Source organism: Ammodytes marinus (genome assembly GCF_949987685.1).
Source record: "Ammodytes marinus genome assembly, chromosome: 2".
Taxonomy (NCBI): Eukaryota; Metazoa; Chordata; class Actinopteri; order Uranoscopiformes; family Ammodytidae; genus Ammodytes; species Ammodytes marinus.
The window spans coordinates 17,458,369-17,477,607 of NC_137231.1; the positions used below are offsets into that span (position 1 = coordinate 17,458,369).

The 19,239-nt window shown below is 39.9% G+C and overlaps 2 protein-coding genes across 2 annotated transcripts; both read right to left on the reverse strand.

Annotated features, from left to right (window-relative positions):
• Positions 1-637: 637 nt before the first annotated feature.
• On the reverse strand, positions 638-11,564 carry aifm3 (AIF family member 3; the record flags this gene model as incomplete). Its single annotated transcript, XM_080042325.1, has 20 exons — positions 638-680; positions 822-842; positions 1,972-2,076; positions 2,246-2,321; positions 2,588-2,686; positions 2,787-2,901; positions 2,977-3,053; positions 3,149-3,212; positions 3,665-3,736; positions 3,909-4,024; positions 4,331-4,461; positions 4,553-4,644; positions 4,735-4,821; positions 5,153-5,265; positions 5,418-5,514; positions 5,608-5,652; positions 5,757-5,866; positions 5,955-6,064; positions 6,661-6,874; positions 11,534-11,564. 20 exons carry the CDS (start codon positions 11,562-11,564, stop codon positions 638-640), a joined length of 1,818 nt encoding a protein of 605 aa, XP_079898451.1.
• Positions 11,565-18,517: 6,953 nt separating this feature from the next.
• cldn26 (claudin 26) lies at positions 18,518-19,174 on the reverse strand (the record flags this gene model as incomplete). The annotated part of the gene is made up of 1 exon (XM_080052153.1): positions 18,518-19,174. The coding sequence occupies one exon, from the start codon at positions 19,172-19,174 to the stop codon at positions 18,518-18,520; it is 657 nt and encodes a 218-aa protein (XP_079908279.1).
• Positions 19,175-19,239: the final 65 nt, after the last annotated feature.

Here is a 19,239-nt window from a genome sequence, read left to right on the forward strand (position 1 = left end):
AATTGAAGCTGCATTCAGATTATGCTGCAACGGGTTTAGCAGTTTAAAAAAAATATTTTTTGTTGCACCTTTAAGATTTGTTTGCTGATGCATCTAGATTAAAAACTGTGTTTAGGGGCTAGTTGTTTGAACTTATATTAAATAAAATGATACCATGCAGATCTAGGATCTGTATGTGAGCATACAACCAAATCTCTTATTTAAAACTTTTAAAAAATCACTTAAAATTGTATGTTTTTTTTTGTTACAGTGCATTCAGCATTAGCTATATACAATGGTATTTGTACAAAAAATGTCAAGGCCCATCGCTGGCTTCTTATAAACAAAGTGTACAGGTAGATACATCTTGCAGCAGAGCGGAGGCTGGATCTGATATTGCTTTGTTGTGAAACATGACACCATTGTAATAAAAGAACCTGCCAACAGTGAGTCAGTGTATATGGGCCACGGATGACTCTGGTTGTCACATTGTCTTTCAGGAACAAAAGCAAGTTGTAGTGTCATCCTCTGAAGTGTGTTCATCAGTCCTGTCCCCACTGTGTGTGTGTCCACAACGGGATAGCTGCTGACCCTCAGGGTCTCAGCACCATTCAGTGTCCATATTGAAGGTGGATTTTGAATTTTGGCAGAGGTGGAGTCATTGAGTGCCTTTGTCGATCAGCCAAGCGATGTCTCCCGTCCTGCAAACCCCAAAAAACAGCATTATACACACATAGACATTATAAATGCATTATAGTTATGTAGATTGCCGTCAGCTCCTTACACATCAATATTCCATATGAGTAAAATGGAAAATAGAAAAAGCTCATATTTCTTCGTACTTGCCAAGTCGTGCTAACATCCTTATGAGTTTGCATTTATAGAAATGAGAGACATGAGGGACACTACAGTCACATTAGAACAAAATAGACGGAAATTATTTCAATGTTAAGGTAACGCAAGAACAGCAACATGATATCAGTGTATAATATCCAAATGTAATAATTAATAAAACAAGATGTTAATTATCTTTCAATTACCGGTACTTTGATATAAGGAGAAATTAATTAAGTACAATTACTTCCTAGTATTTTAGTAACAGTGAGTCGGCTTAACATGTACCTACACTTAATTTTAATTGTCCATCCCATAATGAGCATGTAACAGCAAATATAAGGACATTGTTAAGTGTTTAGTAATGTTTTGGTCAACAAATTAAAGTCCTGTGAAATATCTGTGACTGCATAAACAGATAATGGATGACTAAATAAAATGAAAATACTGCAGTCATAGAAAACAATACAACCACTTCTAAGTATGAATTGAATTGTATTGTATTTATCAATATTATTTATTTATTATATTTGTAAATTGAGTTTTAAGTTAAGTATTATTACTTTTGCTTCACTCTTCATGACAACAGAAAAAACTCCATGGGCAGAACTCTTTTAAAGAAATCTAGTTAGTGGAATTTCAGTTGGAATCAAGAATGAACTTATAGATACATAACTTGGTTTCATGAGTTTGAAAAACATTTCTTAACAGTTAAGACGACCTGCCACTGATTTGTTCATGTGTATACACGGTTGACAAATGTCTTATAACATACTGTAAGGACTTTTTTATATGTGCATGGAGATATCATCCATTGTGTGTCTGCTATTGTCTTCTATTTTCCCCATAATTTGTACTAAATAACTTTTTTTCAAGCAACCACATTCAGAAAACATTCTGAACTGTTTGATCCTGTAATATAAAACATTGCTGTATTGATCAATCAAAACAACTAAAAAAAATCTGCAGTCGTCCCTAGTTTCAATAAGTCAACTTGTTTGGCTCTTATAATACTTTCCATGTGATTCAAGTCACAAGCTCCAAGTATTCGGTTTTTCAGAGTGATAACATTTGTCATGTTTTTCTTCACAGCAAAATCTAAAGAACATAACAGCTATTGTAACCGTGAACAGATTTAAGCCTGGGAAGGAGACTTACTCCACATCTCGCTTCTTAATCGTCTTTCCGGACGCTAAGACCTCTGCCACTCGGGATACAATGGGATCATAGTTCATGCTCGCAACAGAAACCACCTCCTCACTCCTATAGATGACCCGGAGAAGGAAAAACAATGAGAAGCTATTGTTAGATTAGACCAGGAGTCAACATTTAAGACGAAAACAAAAATTATGCATCTTCTTCACATGTTCTAGTTCTTTTAAGATTGTAGTGAAAAGTTAACCATCAATGCAAAAATCAAACGTTGGCCTACCTGGTGTAAAATGCCACGAATCTCAGTTCATCCAGATCTCCTTGAATAATGACATCGTCGAATCCATCACCATAACCTTCAGAAACAAAAAAATATTTAAATGCGCATATATATATATATGTGTGTGTGTGTGTGTGTGTGTGTGTGTGTGTTTATTGGTCAGCAGCATAAAGAAAAAAAAGCTCTAATGTCAGTCTTCTGTCTACGTTTGAATTTTTACAGCTAGATGGCAGTGTCGTTACTACACTTGAGCTGTTTTCAGCCTCTCCTGCAGCATGTCTGCCTTATAACACTGATCATCAAATGTCAAGCTAAAGCAAACATTCTTCAAGCTGAACCTACCTGCATATCTTATGGTCTTCCCAAACATGGCCGACCAGAAGTAAGGCACAGTTTTGATCTCAGTGGCTCTGCCCATCATGCTGAGAGCTGCCACTCTTCCTGTCAGTAAGGTTTAGAAAAAAGGAACAATTCACATGCTTATCTTTCGAGTGCGAGAATCATCGTCAACACAGTGTGGATTAGACAGTTACACACTTACCGTGAACATGAGCCATTTGCCAGTGAGGGATGTTCACCTTCTTGCTGCGTGACGGGAAAGGAAAAACCACCACATCTCCTCCGGCAAAGACTCCATCAGCGTTTGTCTGCATCATCTGGGAAAAAGTTAACTATTACAATAAAATGGAACAAGACACTTTCCACTCAGGCTTCAGGTTTTGCAAAAATACCTTGTTGACAGTGATGAAGCCCCTGGAGTCCATGTGGATGCTGCTCTGTTTCAGGAAGCCTGTTGCAGGAATACTTCCTACAGGAGAGAAAAACAGGTTAAATACAGACATTTCCTAAAGGTAGTTTCATCATGATGAAGATGGATATAAAGGAAGGTACATTTGACATCACCTGCTCCGATGACACACACGTCTGCCCGCAGGACCTTTCCACTCTTCAGTACCACCTCTTTCAGCTGTGTTTACAGGAAAAACAGAATGCCATGTACTAAAATACTTAAAGATTCACCAACAGCTTTTAACACTTGTTATAAGTGATTATGAACACAATTACACTAAATTAGTCTGTGTGGGCAAAATATTGGATTGACAAAATCAGGCAAACCTAACAATCTCACAAAAGCTGCAAGCAGCCTCTGGCAACACAGCCCAGTTGAACTCTTGATATAAAACGTGCAAAGTTTCTTTTCAGAACATTTGTTAAGTTGCTCATTAAATAATTTCAAGTTTCAGAGAAAAACTTGAAAACCATATTTTCAGGGGCATTAAAGGTTGACACTCCAAAAAGTTCTACATTCTTGGTTAATATCCTTGTGTTTTCTTATCTGAATAGTCTTGGTCATGGATTAAACGACAGAAAAGTGCTACTGAGCATCATGTTATGCTGTTTCTCTCACTTTCTGAATACCTGTCCATGATGGCCAATCATCTCCGACACCTCATTCAGCATGTAGAACTTCACCTTGTTTGCCTCAAACAGCTGCAAAGACAAGAAGCACACCACAAACACAGAAACCATGTGAAAAGATTAGCACGTTTCTGTCCCTAATGAGGAGATTTATGCTCTCCCTTGTATTTACTTGGAATATTGACAGTATTCTGAAGAAGCTTCACGCTCCGAAATGCTTGATTTCTCAGGAGTGTGTCCCTACCTTCATTATGGCTTTCCCTAATTTCTCCCCGAGAGCTTTTTTAAAGGGGACTGTCTCAATCCCGATGATAGAGACAGAGTGGGCCTTGTCCGTTAGAGCTGCAGCCACCTCCATGCCTACCAACACAACAAGTAAACAGCAAACACTTAATATAAGTCATAGTAAAAAGTTTAAAGACAGGTGACAAATGAAAGAAAAAACACCAAATTATGTTATTCGAGAAACATAATGAATGTAGATTCTTCCATTTAGGACAATAGGGGGGTGTAGAAGAGAGCTCGTAAGTTGTTTAAAAGGTGGCTGCATTACAGAAACAGGTGAGCACACACCTTTGCGGCATATTTTTGAGTTATTGCATAAACATTTCTCTGATGTATCTTGTCTACCAGCATGTGTTTTTCATAAATGTGTCTTTTTCTCACCGACAAATGATGTTCCCACAATCACAGCGTTCTTGTTGTTGGCCAGCCTCGCTATGCTGTTAGCATCCTCCGGCGTCCTGAGGTGAAACACGTTCCTGACGTCTGTGCCCTTGTAGGTCATGGGTTTGGGTCTTTCGAGCAAAAGGATTGTAGCAATCAGATGTCAATTCATTGAAATATAGCTGCTTCATTATCCTGTGAAATAAAAAGTGTTTTCCTCACTTGCTTCCTGTAGCAATAAAGAGTTTCCTGTACTCCATCCTCAAGCCGTCTTCAAAGGTCACAGATCGCGTTTTCACGTCTATTGCCACGACCTGAACATCGTAGGGTCGTAAAGGGTTAAAGCTTTGGATTATATGGAAAAACTGACCTCAAATATGCTCACATATTTCATCTCCTCTCACCTCTTTCTCTGTGAGGAGTTCAATGTCATGGTCCTGTAGGAAGTCCATGGAGCGCAATCTCAGCTGCTCTGCTGTGCTGTCTAAAGACTAAAGGTCGGCAAGTTAGTGTGGTGTACATCAAAAGAAAAATGAAATTACATGGTACAAAAAATCTTTCCAATTACATTAGACTGTAGCAGCAGATCAATTCTAATTCCAAGTTTTTCATGGCAAAGGAAAATTCATATCCTTTTCTTTGGATTGAGTTGTGTCTCTTCTCTTCGGCACATGGAGACTTTCTTTACATCTTTGTTGCAGTGAAGTAGTGAAGCTTTTCTCACAGAGAGCTCTTGCTTTAGCACCACTGCAGCCTGTTATGTTACTTTGGTGGCAAAGTCGGTTCTGTCTCAGTTTAGGTCGTCAGGGACTGTGTACAAACCTTACTCAGTTTAGGCCTGTCATATGGAGGATGTCTGTCCATGGTGCACATGACGATGCGATCGGTGAAGCCCTCTTGCCTCAGTGTCTCTGCACACACCAGACCTGCTGGACCTGCGGACACACGTTCACCATAAAAGAAGAGGAAATTATATGGAAAAAAGATAAAGGAAAGAGTTGTCTATGAGAAATAAATCAAATGCAACTGGATCCTTGTTTGATTGTAAAGTTGGACAACAGAGAAAGAGGGACATAAAGTCACTGACCTGAGCCAATGATGAGAACATGGCTAAAGCCCGTGCTGGAGTTAATGACTGCAGAGCATCTGGCCATGGGCTTTGACCTTTTCTGAGACTGAAGAGCCTAGAAAAGGGTTTAAATGAAAAAGGTCTTGGATCAATCAAAGTTTTCCATTTATTGGCCTGCACAAACTGTCCACATTCTTTCTCTTGTTACCTGCTTGTTTGCCCGAATGATCACCTTGTCCTTTTCAACTCTGACCTGGAGCAAACAGACATGAGCGATGTGTACACTTTTTGATGGTGCTTAGAGACATGATAAGGCAGAGAATGTGTAAAGAGACAGCACCAGCGTGGGAAGGTCACCTGGAAGGTAGGCAGGCTGTCCAGCCCGGGGAACTCCTCGATGTCTCCTGTGGCAATGTTGAAACACGCTCCGTGCCAGGGACAGCGCACGTGTCCTTTTGACAACACACCTGGGAGGACAGAAAAATGTCAAGGTTATGATGTTTAATAGGTTATTATTACGAATGTGAATACCCTCCCTGAGAATAATTTACTCGCCTTTGACCAGTGGTGCTCCGTAGTGCGGACACTTGTGGCCCATGGCTGAGAACTCCCCATGCTCTTTGATCAACAGAGCTCTGCCACTTCCCAAGTCCACCTCTCGCATTCTGTGAAACACACAAAGACAAAGAGTTTGTTCATTCACAACTGTTTTAGGATTAAACACAAATAGGCCATTTTGTGAATGGTAAACAAGCAGTAAGACAAATGTCACTAACGATGCAGAAAGACCAGAGCTACAGCTACAACTTATAGCTTCTGAAAGAAATCAGGTAAATCTGTCTTCTAAGCAATTCACTCTGGTAGCAATGTGCCAAATGAATTAAAGGGACAGCTCACACAAAAACCCTGAAAAAGTCAACAACAAAGGTGGTTAATTATGGTAAGTTTGTTTTAATAGACCCCACAGTTGTTTAAACATAGGCCTCTACCAGAATATTGAGAGAACATTCAAGGGTTTATAGTATTATATTGTAGTTGTGTTTAGCTGTTTGGCAAAAAGTATTTGCTAGAACATTTTATATTTAAAAGTAACAGATTCTTAGTATGTGTATACTTAAATGGTTTTATTGAGTTTACTATCTCTTTAGGATAAGAACATATATCCTTCTGGATTCTTCTCAATTTGATCTTACATTTCATACATATATCTATGTACTGAGGTGTGTTGTGCAACAAAAAAAAGTATTTTTTTTATTCTTACTGTCCGTTTTCCAGATCTTTAACGTGACAGACAGATGCCTCCACATAGTCCCGTGGTTTGTGGTAAAGTTGCAGTGGTGTGGATTCGTCATCAGAGCTGTGTCCCAGCGCTCCGTTAGGTCTGCAGTCAGCGAAGGGACTCGCCTTGCCGTTAGGTGACAGCCCGTCCACCTCTTTTTCTTTTTCCAGGGGAGAGAGTTCCACTTTAACTTCAACTGTATACAACACAGACACGTCAAACTTAGAAATGACCTGAAAACCTAGCGCAGTCCGTCACACAGAGCAGTAAAAGGATGCCTCACTTATTACTGCTACCACCTGTCAACTGTGGATTGCGTCATTATTCCTGTATGTCTGTCCTCTGTTATTTTATTACCGTTCCTCTCTATTGCTTTGGAAGAGTAATTTGCCTTTCAGTTGGGAGAGACGTCCAAAACTCTGGGACAAATTGAGTCTGACATCTCCACAGGTGAAACAAATGAAAGCAGAGAGGCAGAAGTGTGTAAGTGGTAACCTTAAGTTTTTTTATTTTTTCGCCTCTACCTTCAGACAATTACAATTAATGTTTCCTTAAAGGTGCTACGAGGAACTTTGAAATATTTCTGAAACAGTCTCATTCTTCCTCTGATGATCATAAATGATATGTAACAGCAAACGAGACCATCAGTGCAAAGAATGCTATATTAATGTAGTTTTCTTAACGGCATTGTCACGGGCAGCCTATGCTCACCCAGTAACTGCAGCTGGCTTAGCAAAAACACTACCGCTTTTGTCCAAAGGGGGTGCAAGAATTAACACAGACTGAAAGTTCCTCGGAGAAGCTTTAATTTTTTAACATTCAATATAAATTCAAAACCAATAGGAAATCAGTCATGCAAAGCACCAACAACATCCTATGCAGAGAAATGACAAATAAAGGCTACTTTAGAACCAGGTTTAAGAGCCAAATGATAGCAGTGTGGGTAAAATGCAGAAAGAATTTGACAAGCAGCTCAAAATGTGTGCACTTAATGTAAAACCAATCACACCTTACTCACCATACCCTTTAACCTATGTCTAAATGAACTCCCTAAGCCGACAGGATAACAAAGCCTTAACATGCCTTCTAAATTCCCTTTAAATAATGAAATTTCCACACAGAAACTGACATTAAACATAAAAACATCTATTTGAGTGCAGCCTATACCAGCATTTCCAGTATCGCTGCTGAGAGGTAGTAAAATCAATCAGACTATAACAGAATGGAATACATTTATCCGACTTATTGAGAGATTCAGTTTTTTTTTCCGACATTGGATGAGCTGCTGTTGGCTTTATATTTATAAACATTGAGAAATGGTTGTGTAACTCCCTTTTTACACTGCAGCAGGCTTTATCTGTTCGGCTGGAAAAATGTGCTGACCATCCGGTTCTTACACAGTAATCTGGCTGGAATGTTCTCCTGCTGTGCAAGTCTTAATTAAAATCAATGGAAAATCATAATAGTGAGTGCAATTGCTGGAGAAAAGAAGGAGAGAAAGCTTTCAACAGCCGAAAAGAGAAGCTCTAGACGCTGCTGTAATGTCTGCTGCTCAACACAGCAATCCTTCTGATCATCAGCACAGAAAAGTTTGAAATGTGTACAAACTATTTTATTTTAATGCTTGCATGTGTATCTTCTCATTGTTTATAGACACCTTATATGTGCTTGAGCGCAGGGTATTTGCATCCTTAATTCCACAGTGCACCTTTCTTTTTGAAACAAAGGAACAGGGCAGCATGTTTCCAAGCTGTAGGTCATGGTGCCACTTACACGTGTAACTTTATATCTACAGCATATTCAGATGGAGTAATCTTCATTGATTCTTCATTCTTTGATTGTAGGTCACAGCATAGGCTAATTAAACATTTATTTCAATTAAATCTAATGCTTTAAGAATACGATTTCATCCTAATGGTAACATCATCACAACTGGACAAACTTTAAATGAAAAAAAATATATAAAAAAAAGTATGAGTAGCTTTTATGTAGGGTTTGCTTTATTTTGTAATTAGTCAAAACTGTCTATGTTCCGTTGATTTCAGCTCTTCTTGATGTTATGGAGACAACACACCAATGTGCTTTCCAAATTTGAAACTTAACAATTTTTTACTCTTTATTTGCTCAGTGTTTTTTTTTTTTTTTTTTTTTTTCAGCAACACAAATGAACTTTCGGTGCTAGTGGTGGGTTCTTCCCTTTGCACAGATTCCACTTGGGAATCTATCAAATAAAAAGACAATCTGTCTTTCACTCTGTCTAAAGCAGTGGTTCTCAATTATTTTCTGTCATAGGGGACAGACATTTTTTCTGCATACAATCACCTTATTATCAAATTAGATAACAAAAATTAGCTGAGATAACTTCTGCAGCAAAAAAAATTCAAAGTTCAGTTTATCAGCTCAATTTGTAACATTTAAACAAGACTGCAGTCTGTGTGAATCTCAGGACAGAGATACAAGAGCAAATGATTCACTGAGGTTTGCATTTCATTCAAAAAATATTTAAACTGTAAACATACACTCAACAAAAATATAAACGCAACACTTTTGTTTTTGCTCCCATTTTTCATGAGATGGACTTAAAGATCTAAAATTCATTCCAGATACACAATTGTACCATTTCTCTCAAACATTGTTCACAAATCTGTCTAAATGTGTGATAGTGAGCACTTCTGCTTTGCTGAGATAATCCATCCCACCTCACAGGTGTGCCACATCAAGATGCTGATCTGACATCATGATTAGTGCACAGGTGTGCCTTAGACTGTCCACAATAAAAGGCCACTCTGAAATGTGAATTTTTTTGCTTTATTGGGGGTCTGGGGACTCAGAACCAGTCAGTATCTGGTGTGACCACCATTTGCCTCATGCAGTGCAACACATCTTCTTCGCATAGAGTTTATCAGATTGTCAATTGTGGCCTGTGGAATGTTGGTCCACTCCTCTTCAATGGCTGTGCGAAGTTGCTGGAGACGGCTTATGGTGGAGAAATGAACATTCAATGCACGAGCAACAGATCTGGTTGACATTCCTGCTGTCAGCATGCCAATTGCACGCTCCCTCAATGCTTGTGGCATCTGTGGCATTTTGCTGTGAGACAAAACTGCACATTTCAGGGTGGCCTTTTATTGTGGACAGTCTAAGGCACACCTGTGCACTAATCATGATGTCAGATCAGCATCTTGATGTGGCACACCTGTAAGGTGGGATGGATTATCTCAGCAAAGCAGAAGTGCTCACTATCACACATTTAGACAGATTTGTGAACAATGTTTGAGAGAAATGGTACAATTGTGTATCTGGAATGAATTTTAGATCTTTAAGTCCATCTCGTGAAAAATGGGAGCAAAAACAAAAGTGTTGCGTTTATATTTTTGTTGAGTGTAGTTAAGGTGTTTTTTTTTTATTATTATAGGCCAATAGGCCTTCTGTGATGCGATAACCAATAATTAATTAATGTTATTATTAGTCTAGCTACTTGCTTGATTTCTTTTGAAATAGCCTACTGAGACACTTGGAGACACGTGGACATTTATTTACTGCAAATCGCGGCCTTTCGCGCGGATATGACCATACACAAGCACACATCGCGCTTGCTAGCACTTTAAAAAAAAAAAAAAAAAACTCACGGCAACTAGGGCGCGCCCCACCATTTGAGAAGCACTGGTCTAAAGGATTGTTTCATAGATATTCCTATTAAGTTTAAATTGTAATTGATTGTTAGCAGACTCACACTGTGAGACATGGAGTTTTCAGAGGCCTGACAGACTATTAGTTTATTGACAGACAACTAGACAAACAACCGAATGGGACGCACATTGTGGGTATTATCAACTAGGCGCAATGAAGCATGATAGCCTATCTCCTGAAATGGGATGCACACACTGTGTCATATTTTGAGATTCACGTCTCGGTATGTAATTCTCCTGACCAAAGATGCCGTAGAGAGCATTAAAATTCCTCCCACACAAAATGCTATTCTGCAAACAGAGGAGGCTGAATATGAGAAGACTTGTACATAACAGGATTTGGAGGATGAAGGTAGCTTTGAACATGATGCAAAATTAACTATCTTTCCCTAATATGTTTTTTGCTGGTCTCTCCATGGAAACAGAGCAATATTCAAACATGTCTTTTACATTTCAAACATTGGACACATCCCTGTAGAAACAATAAAATGAAATTGGAATCATAAGCAAATCAATTTTTATCGTATAATACCCAGTATATTTTCCTCATCTTACAAACTAGAGGATTCTCTTTTTCAAACCTCACTGAACTCTCAGCATGTCAATATTTAACATTAAATATTCATCAAGCTTAAATTTAAAATCTGCATAATTTGAATTTCCAGCTGCACACGACACTGCACATAAGGACTGGGAGATAATTTGACGTTATAATTAACTGAATTTTTATAAGAATAATGGTTTGATGATATAACTGTTGATGAAATGTGTAATTCCGAGCAAGATAAACAAACAATGGTAATGGACTTATGTGATAATTAAGACATAAGGGGTGGTAAGATTGCCTAGAGGTAAGGGGGCCTGCTAGTAACCATAAGGTCGCTGGTTCGTTCCCGGTAAATGATAAATGCGGGAAAACCTCTGAACAAAATATCATGTACACCTTACAGAATTATTCAATCCAGTACAACATCAGCACAAACCAATGTATTACCAGAGGTATTTCAACACCTTTTTGACTCAATATCAACAATAAATTCACATATCAGACAATAAAAAGGTGCATATGAAGGTGAGAGTACACCTGCACAAGTGTTGTTATTTTGCTTGTTTCCTTTCAGACTTAACTAAACCTGATTGAGATAAAGGGAAACATGTTGGGTTACCTGGTTTGGGTTTGGAGAAGCATCCTCCCATGGTTGGCGCGGGATTGAGGAACACCCAGGGAAGGGGGAGGGAGGGAGGGGGGAAATGAGGGGAGGTGCGGTCAGATCCTTGGGCTAGGCTGCCTGGGAGGCAGGTAACGATAATGCAGGACTGGGTGTTTGAGAACCTGCAGGACCAGGCTGGCCATCGCACACATCAGCTCCTCCACATAACCTGCACAGACGGAGGGATAGACATCAGCAACAACACACACACAAACCAGAGACAACATGAGTGTCTCTTTAATTCAAATGACTGTAATGTCTGAGGGTTGTTGTCATGACATCAGAGAGTTTTTTCTTCTCCCCTCTCTTACAACATGGCGCGTTTGTTTGTTGCTCAAGCTCATTTAGGATAGTGCATTCCGAATTGATGAAACATTTGTTCCCTATTTGTTTCCACACATAATTTTTTTGTGGTTCCCTGGTCTTCAACAGTCATTGCTGCTGACTGTGATTTTATTATCAATCACAAAAAGTGGCTGATGTTCTTGTTAAGTGTCTGAAGGAGTCACAATTAGACTTTCAAGGAAAGGTTGCTGTGTGTGTGTGTGTGTGTGTGTGTGTGTGTGTGTGTGTGTGTGTGTGTGTGTGTGTGTGTGTGTGTGTGTGTGTGTGTGTGTGTGTGTGTGTGTGTGTGTGTGTGTGTGTCTATAACACATGTTAGTGCTTGTAAAAACCAAGCAATTGTGTTAATTAGGAACATTTCCACACACGTTGTAACCTTTGTTCATGCATATTGCATGGGAAACTGTTACATATTAACAGCACTCCGACACCTATTAACTTTCTCGTCACACTGCTCTTTAAAGGGAAGCAGGGGCCCCTTGAGTTTCAAAATCCCCCCTTGTGTTGTTGCCACGTTGCCCCCTGACATTTCTGCTAGCTCTGGTATTTCACCAACACATACAGTAGTTAGTTACTCACAGAGCGCTGGCTGCTATGAATCTGAGCAGTGCTAGGGTGGCAGGTGTATCACTCAGCATGGAGCAATCCATCACCAAACTATCCTTTTGAGGTACAACCAAAAGGACTGTTTGATATTCCAGGCACATCTTAATGTCCTTGAACTACAGAAAAAAGAGTGTGCAGCGTTGAATGGAGCACTGCTTAGAAAAAAGTTCCTGAGGACAAACGAGAAATGGAAAGATCCCCTCTGATTGGCAACAACTCAGTAGGCAAGACTGAATGTTTGTAGCATAACTATGTATTTCTTGTAGGTGCTCGTACATTACTTTACTATTTTTTTTATCCCTCCCTTTGCATTTTAACATTCCACTTTTGACTCCTCTACATGCATTTGACAACTGTAGTTACATGTGTATTAAGGATGAGCTTGAAACATGTAACACATTGTCAAAAAGTCAAACAGTGATTCTCAAGCTTTTTATCCTGTGTCCTTTTACCAAGCCAAGACAGTAAAGCATTGGTGTGTTGTAGGACAACAAGTACTTTAGCTTTAGAGACTTCGGTACTTGTACTTAAAGGTGCACTATATAACTTTGGTTGTATCAGAGAAGATAACATCTCTTTAAGAATATTCTCATAATTGAGTAAACAAACTTCACCCCCTGGAAAACTGGACTCCTGGAATACTGTTTGAAGTTAGAGAACTACCTGAAAAAGTAACTGTTTCGCTATTGTTGTTTGGGCAATTGGGCCCATAGTTTTGATGACAAACATATTCTAGTCTTAGGTTTGGTTCCAGGTGCTTCAAAATCATTTTATTTTGATTTATGATGATATAATCATTCAATACTAAGAATTACGTGTTGAGTAAATATGTTTTGTAAACTAACTGCAGGCTCAGCAAACTTAAACAAACCCCCCTCCTCTGAAACTACATATTGCAACTTTAAGTAGAATGTTCTTTTACTTGAGATGGTGAATTTCCCAAATGCTTTCAGTTGTGGTAATCACCACACGCTTTAGTGTGCTTTCAAATGCACTGCAAACTCTATGAGAAACCATTTACTTACTTATTTTTTTAAATGTATTTATTGGGTTTTTTCATCACACAAAAAACATTTACTTACTTAGTTGTTATACATAAATGTCTGTAATTTGTCCATTGCGTGACACTTTTACTTAATTTGGCATCTTAGTACACATATTTAAGCAAACAAGTTGTTGCAGGAGGTGGTGTTAAGTCAAGAAGCCCTTGATGTTCTGTAACATATCAAATCACTTCCTGTAGCCCCCTTTCATAATTTGCCACCACTTGAAATTTGATGAACAACACATTTGGACGTCAAAGAGCTGCCATCCTGGAGTTCCAGCGAGCCCAACATATTTCATGCAAAACTAAAGTAGGTTAAGCAGATTTGGTCTTCACAACATATGACGCAGAAAAGACCGCTCGCTCACTGTTGGGCCTGTCCCCAAGCCGTGCTAATAATCCTGCCTGCAAACAAGCCGTCAGATCCACTCACTTCCCTACAAATGTAAAAACCTGTTACTGGAATGTTGGAGGGGTGAATTAGCAAAACCCAGCTCCTAGTTGGTGGGAAGGAGACTCTTAGGTGACTGTGAGTGAAATAAAAAGCAGGAATGTTGAGCAACGAAGTGCCTGGGCTCTGATGAATATCATCAGCAGAGGAACAGATGCTGTAACATCCATATTTAATAAAAACATTGGGCTTTTAATTAGTCGTTGTTAATAACATGAACCTCCCAGACCACCTGGACTTGCAGCAGCACCTGGATGATAAAGAGCTTCTTGGTCAGAGGCCCATTCACCTCCAACAATCCAAAATGGTGTCTATCTTATTATTCACACTCCTGTTGAGCAGGTATGTAAGCTCTGTAGTTAACGATTAGGGTTCTATGATCCTCCGCTGATAAAGGTCAACGACCTGCACTCTTAATATTTGACCACGCCTCTTTTCCTCAAACAGGGTCAACACCTGGTTTGTAAAGTAACAAGATAAGCAGAGGAGGGATCAACCCCTGATTGTGTAAAAGAACAAGGCTCTCTCTGGTTATCTGTTACAGTTACCAATCTGAGGGACAAGTTAAATTTAGTGAAGTTAGATTTATGTCACTTTGTCAAATGAGCCAACAGGATGTTCCACAAAATGCCAAGGTTTTGACTTCTTTTTACTCCATCCATGGCGTGCATGTCTTAACTATAAATGAATAAAGAGTGGATTACAGGTTACCATATCACCATTAATAAGCTATATGTTGTGATGCAATTATGCATAGTGAGCATGTTCATTCATCCATCCTTAACCAAGTTTGAACGCAAGTTTATATTGTTGATAAAATAAATGGTTATAACCAGGTTGATGGAAAGATCAGGGAAATTCTTAACAGCTTCACAAGGTGAAAAACACTATCAAACATTTGCATTTTGTGTTAATAAGTAAACTGAAAAGCATTGGAAAATAATATGTAATATTATATATTACCATATAGGTATAATATTATACATACATATATACTGTATATTTTAATGTCTGACTATTTTCTGACCCTTCTTTTGCAATTAGCAGTTTACATAGATTCTAAAGGACATGTTTAGGGTGATACGTAGAAGCCACGTGTCTCCAGAGAAACAAAGATTGCCCCGTCGTAAAGCATTGTTTACTGTAGCACTCAAAGGAGATAAAGGAGAAAAATCACACATTACTAAGTATCCATTTGTTCTCTTAAACACTGACCCACACTTCACACCTTCCCTATAAAACATTATTTTACAAAGCTGAGGCAGGTAAGCAATGGCGCTATCGACATTTATCAGGTCATTTTGCCGCTGCTTTGAGTGATAACCTCTCCATGATGTCATGGAAAACTAGAATTGTGGTTTACAGAGGGGTGTACACCCCCACAGAGGAGCTGTGCCTCAATAGAACAAATCTGCTATGGAACCATTTCGCAGCATTCACACATAAAAACACACACAAACATATACACATATAATTGCAAAACCAAAAGGACCAAACTGAATGAAATGCACTGTTAAAGTTACATATGTACTAACTGTTAAAAACATTATCAGCATTTTAGACTAATTTCTTTTTTTACATGTTCGTAGCAGAACTGATCCATGAATTAGAATATACTGTGTACTGCAGCTCTGTGTTTCTGGTATTGTTATTTCAGTTCTATATATTGCACCAAAGTACAGTGTTCTCCAGGGAGCCAGAGAGCAAACAACTTCATTGCAAGTACTCTATGTGCCCTACAGAGCACCAACACAGGCAAAACCTATTTTTCCCCCCACAGACTGAGGATAACAAAAACACATCATATTGGGAACTCATAAAAACATAGCAACATTACCTGTACTGTAAAAGGAATACATTTAGCTCACTCACCAGTGTACATGGAGCAGGTGCGCTGAGATCCTGTCAAACTCCCTGGTGCTCAGCTTCCCCTGCGGAGCCCGGCAGCATATTAGCACATGAATCTCTTAAAACAATCCTATCGCTCTCCGGGATTGGCTCTGTCCACAGGAGTATTCCCAGTATGTGTTTCCCTGTTCACCCTTCTCCGCTCTCCTCTTCTGCCTCTTGATGCAGCAGAGCCTCTAGTTAGTGTGAGTGAGTGAGTGTGTGTGTGTGTGTGTGTGTGTGTGTGTGTGTGTGTGTGTGTGTGTGTGTGTGTGTGTGTGTGTGTGTGTGCTCTTGGCCCCTCACAGAGCCCCCCTCCAGCCGCAGCAGACTGAGCCGACCGGTCGTGGGAGTTGCACTCTTTTCTTCTGGACGAGCCTGCAAAATGCAGCACGGAGGACCTCTGCCAGTTTCTCAGCTGTATGCAGTATTGATGGAGTTGCTGAGGGGATGCTAACACAGCATGAATTCTCACTGTTCCCTGCTCACGTCCCCCCAACCCTCCCCTCCTCTCTCTTTCCCACACACACACACACACACACACACACACACACACACACACACACACACACACACACACACACACACACACACACACACACACACACACACACACACACACACACACACACACACACACACACACTCACACACTCACACACATGCTTTTCAGTTCAGTCCCCTTTCAGCCTCGCCTTCAGATGTCTAAAGACCTGACTTGCCAGTTAAGCCTGATCAAACACTTGCTGCCCTCCCCATTGCACTGACCTGGTCCGACTGCCCACTTATGCTGCCTCTACTGTGCTGCTGCAGTGCTATCAGCCATTGTTCAAATTAAACAGTGGGAAATATATTGTGTTTACACCGACCACCAGGAGCCATAAAATATACAACTTTCTGGGCTGCTGCACGTTATAAACACATAAATAGCTCCTACACTTTATTCAGTGTAGGAGCAGAGGGAGAGAGAGAGAGAGAGAGAGAGAGAGAGAGAGAGAGAGAGAGAGAGAGAGAGAGAGAGAGAGAGAGAGAGAGAGAGAAAGTTGGTGCAGTAAATCCCAGTTTCAGTCAGGGGGTAGGGCTGGAGCGGGATTAAAAAGGTATACTGAGTCTTTTGGAAATGAGCTCACATCGATATTTCCATTCGTTATTCTTCAATACTGCAACAACTGTGCCTCCCCTTTAGAGAACTGCCGAGACAAGGTCACTCACCTGATAACCTCAGATTCAATTCTATGGAAATGACGACAGCACAGACACAGGATGCTTTTTGCATGCTTTTCAGAATGTGTCCAAATGAAAAAAAGACATTTGTCAGATAACAGAGATGTCTACTGTGTTTCCCCAGTGTGCTGACAGCTGACACATGCACATGGGCCCCCAGTGTCAGTCTGTTTGTGTTGCTTTCTGCATGTGTTCGAGCACATGTAAAAAGATTGTTTGAGTGGATGCCAGAGGGGGGTAGGGGGGTTCTTAGATCACTGATACATCACTGGTTTAGTGAATTACAGGGGTGTACAGGGAGTTTCAAAACTACAGCTTGCCAAAATATTCATGTCAGCTGTTGTTAGGGGAGATTCAACCCGCAAATACATATTGTACAGCTTGATATGATATGATACAAAATCAAAGTAATTTATTCTGTACCACTTCAGGATTTGTTGACTCATTAAACATGACAAATAAAAGTACAAATCAGTTCAAATCATCACAATGCACAGCAGTACACCAAATTCAATCATGTATAAAGGAATAAGAGGAGCTGGGTGCCTCCCTGAGACGGAATTTAAAACAGAGGAGCTGCAGAACTGGAATGCAACAAGTCATTTCGGCCCTGGCAGCTGCACCACTCCTGTTAGACAAGCTTGTTCAGATCAGTCGGGGTTCCTATTATTAATTGTAAGACCATTAGTCCTGTCTGAGCACTTTACATTTAGTTGGCTGTTGTTTATACATTTTAAGTTTGGCACTACTAACTTATTTTTCATAAAGCACATGTATCTATAAAATGTAATGATGAAAGTGTATCCAAATTTTACAGCCAATAAAAATCTAGACAAAGAAATCACAAAACACAACTATGAATTACAAGTAAGTTTGCATATGTAACTAAAATGTTATAAATGTATACGATCAAACTACAATTTCTGTTTCCCATTAGAAACGTATTTGTCTAAGAATGACTTTAATTATGTTGAGTGTCAGTACACAACATTAAAACACATTAGATTTAAAACCAAAAGCTTCATTAGCTATAAGGCTTTATGTGCGCCAGTTGCATGTCTATAAAATACATTGAAGGAATAATAACTACTGCAGGTGCTTATTCACTCTTTATATGAAAACTTGATGAGGACAATCTCTGTTAAACAAAAAATATATATTACATACATTATATTTGATACTCACAGTAGCAATTTGACTAAGAAATTAACTAATAAAACACAAACAGCCATGTAGCTTGCATGTTACAGTTATCAGTCAGAAGTGTTCTTGACATTTTTCCAGTATTTTACAAGTTATATCATTGTCTCATCTCAAGTTGGCAAGCCTCAACATGAAGTGAATGAATGTGCAGATGGCACATTGGACAATGAAAGAAAAAAACCTATAAAACCTCTGTTTTCAGGTAGTGTTTTGTCCTGTGCTTCACCTGAGGGCTGTTTGGCACACTCAATGGCCTCTTGTCAAAGTCGCCCATGCACACAGCCACAAAGAAGAGAGTCCCTCCGATGACCAGGGCCAAACCTCCGAACCATCCCGAGAACATTGCCTCGCCGTACTCCCAGCGGGGCATCACATCAGGAACACCTTTGTCCCAGAACTCCACCACAGTTGTGTAGGCCACAATAGAGACAGGAGCCAGGGTGGTGAGCCCAGAAACCCAGGACAGCGCCCCTGCAAGGATGACGAGGCGTCTCTTCATTCTAGGGTAAACCCCACACATCTCAACCCCCTCCAGTCCTGGGAAGGCGGCCAGCACAGCTAAACTTCCAGTGGCTAGAGATACTGACATGAGCACCCTGGAGATCTGCAGGTCCATGGGCAGTCCCATGATGGACTCATAGGCCTTACACTGGATCCCCACCTCCTCCGTGTAGAGGCAGGTGTGCCACAGTCCAGAGTACCAGTTCTCCACCTCGTTCAGGTCCGAGTTCATTGTCTTCCACAGCGGGAGGAAGGTGGTGATCAGAGAAGTGACCAAACCCCCAAATGTCACAAAGAGTGCGGTCCTTTGCATAATTTTAGTTGTTAGAAACACCATCTTCTGCTTCCTCTGCACTCTGATTCCTGCTCTTCACGTCTATACAACACGTTGGGAGATCCAGA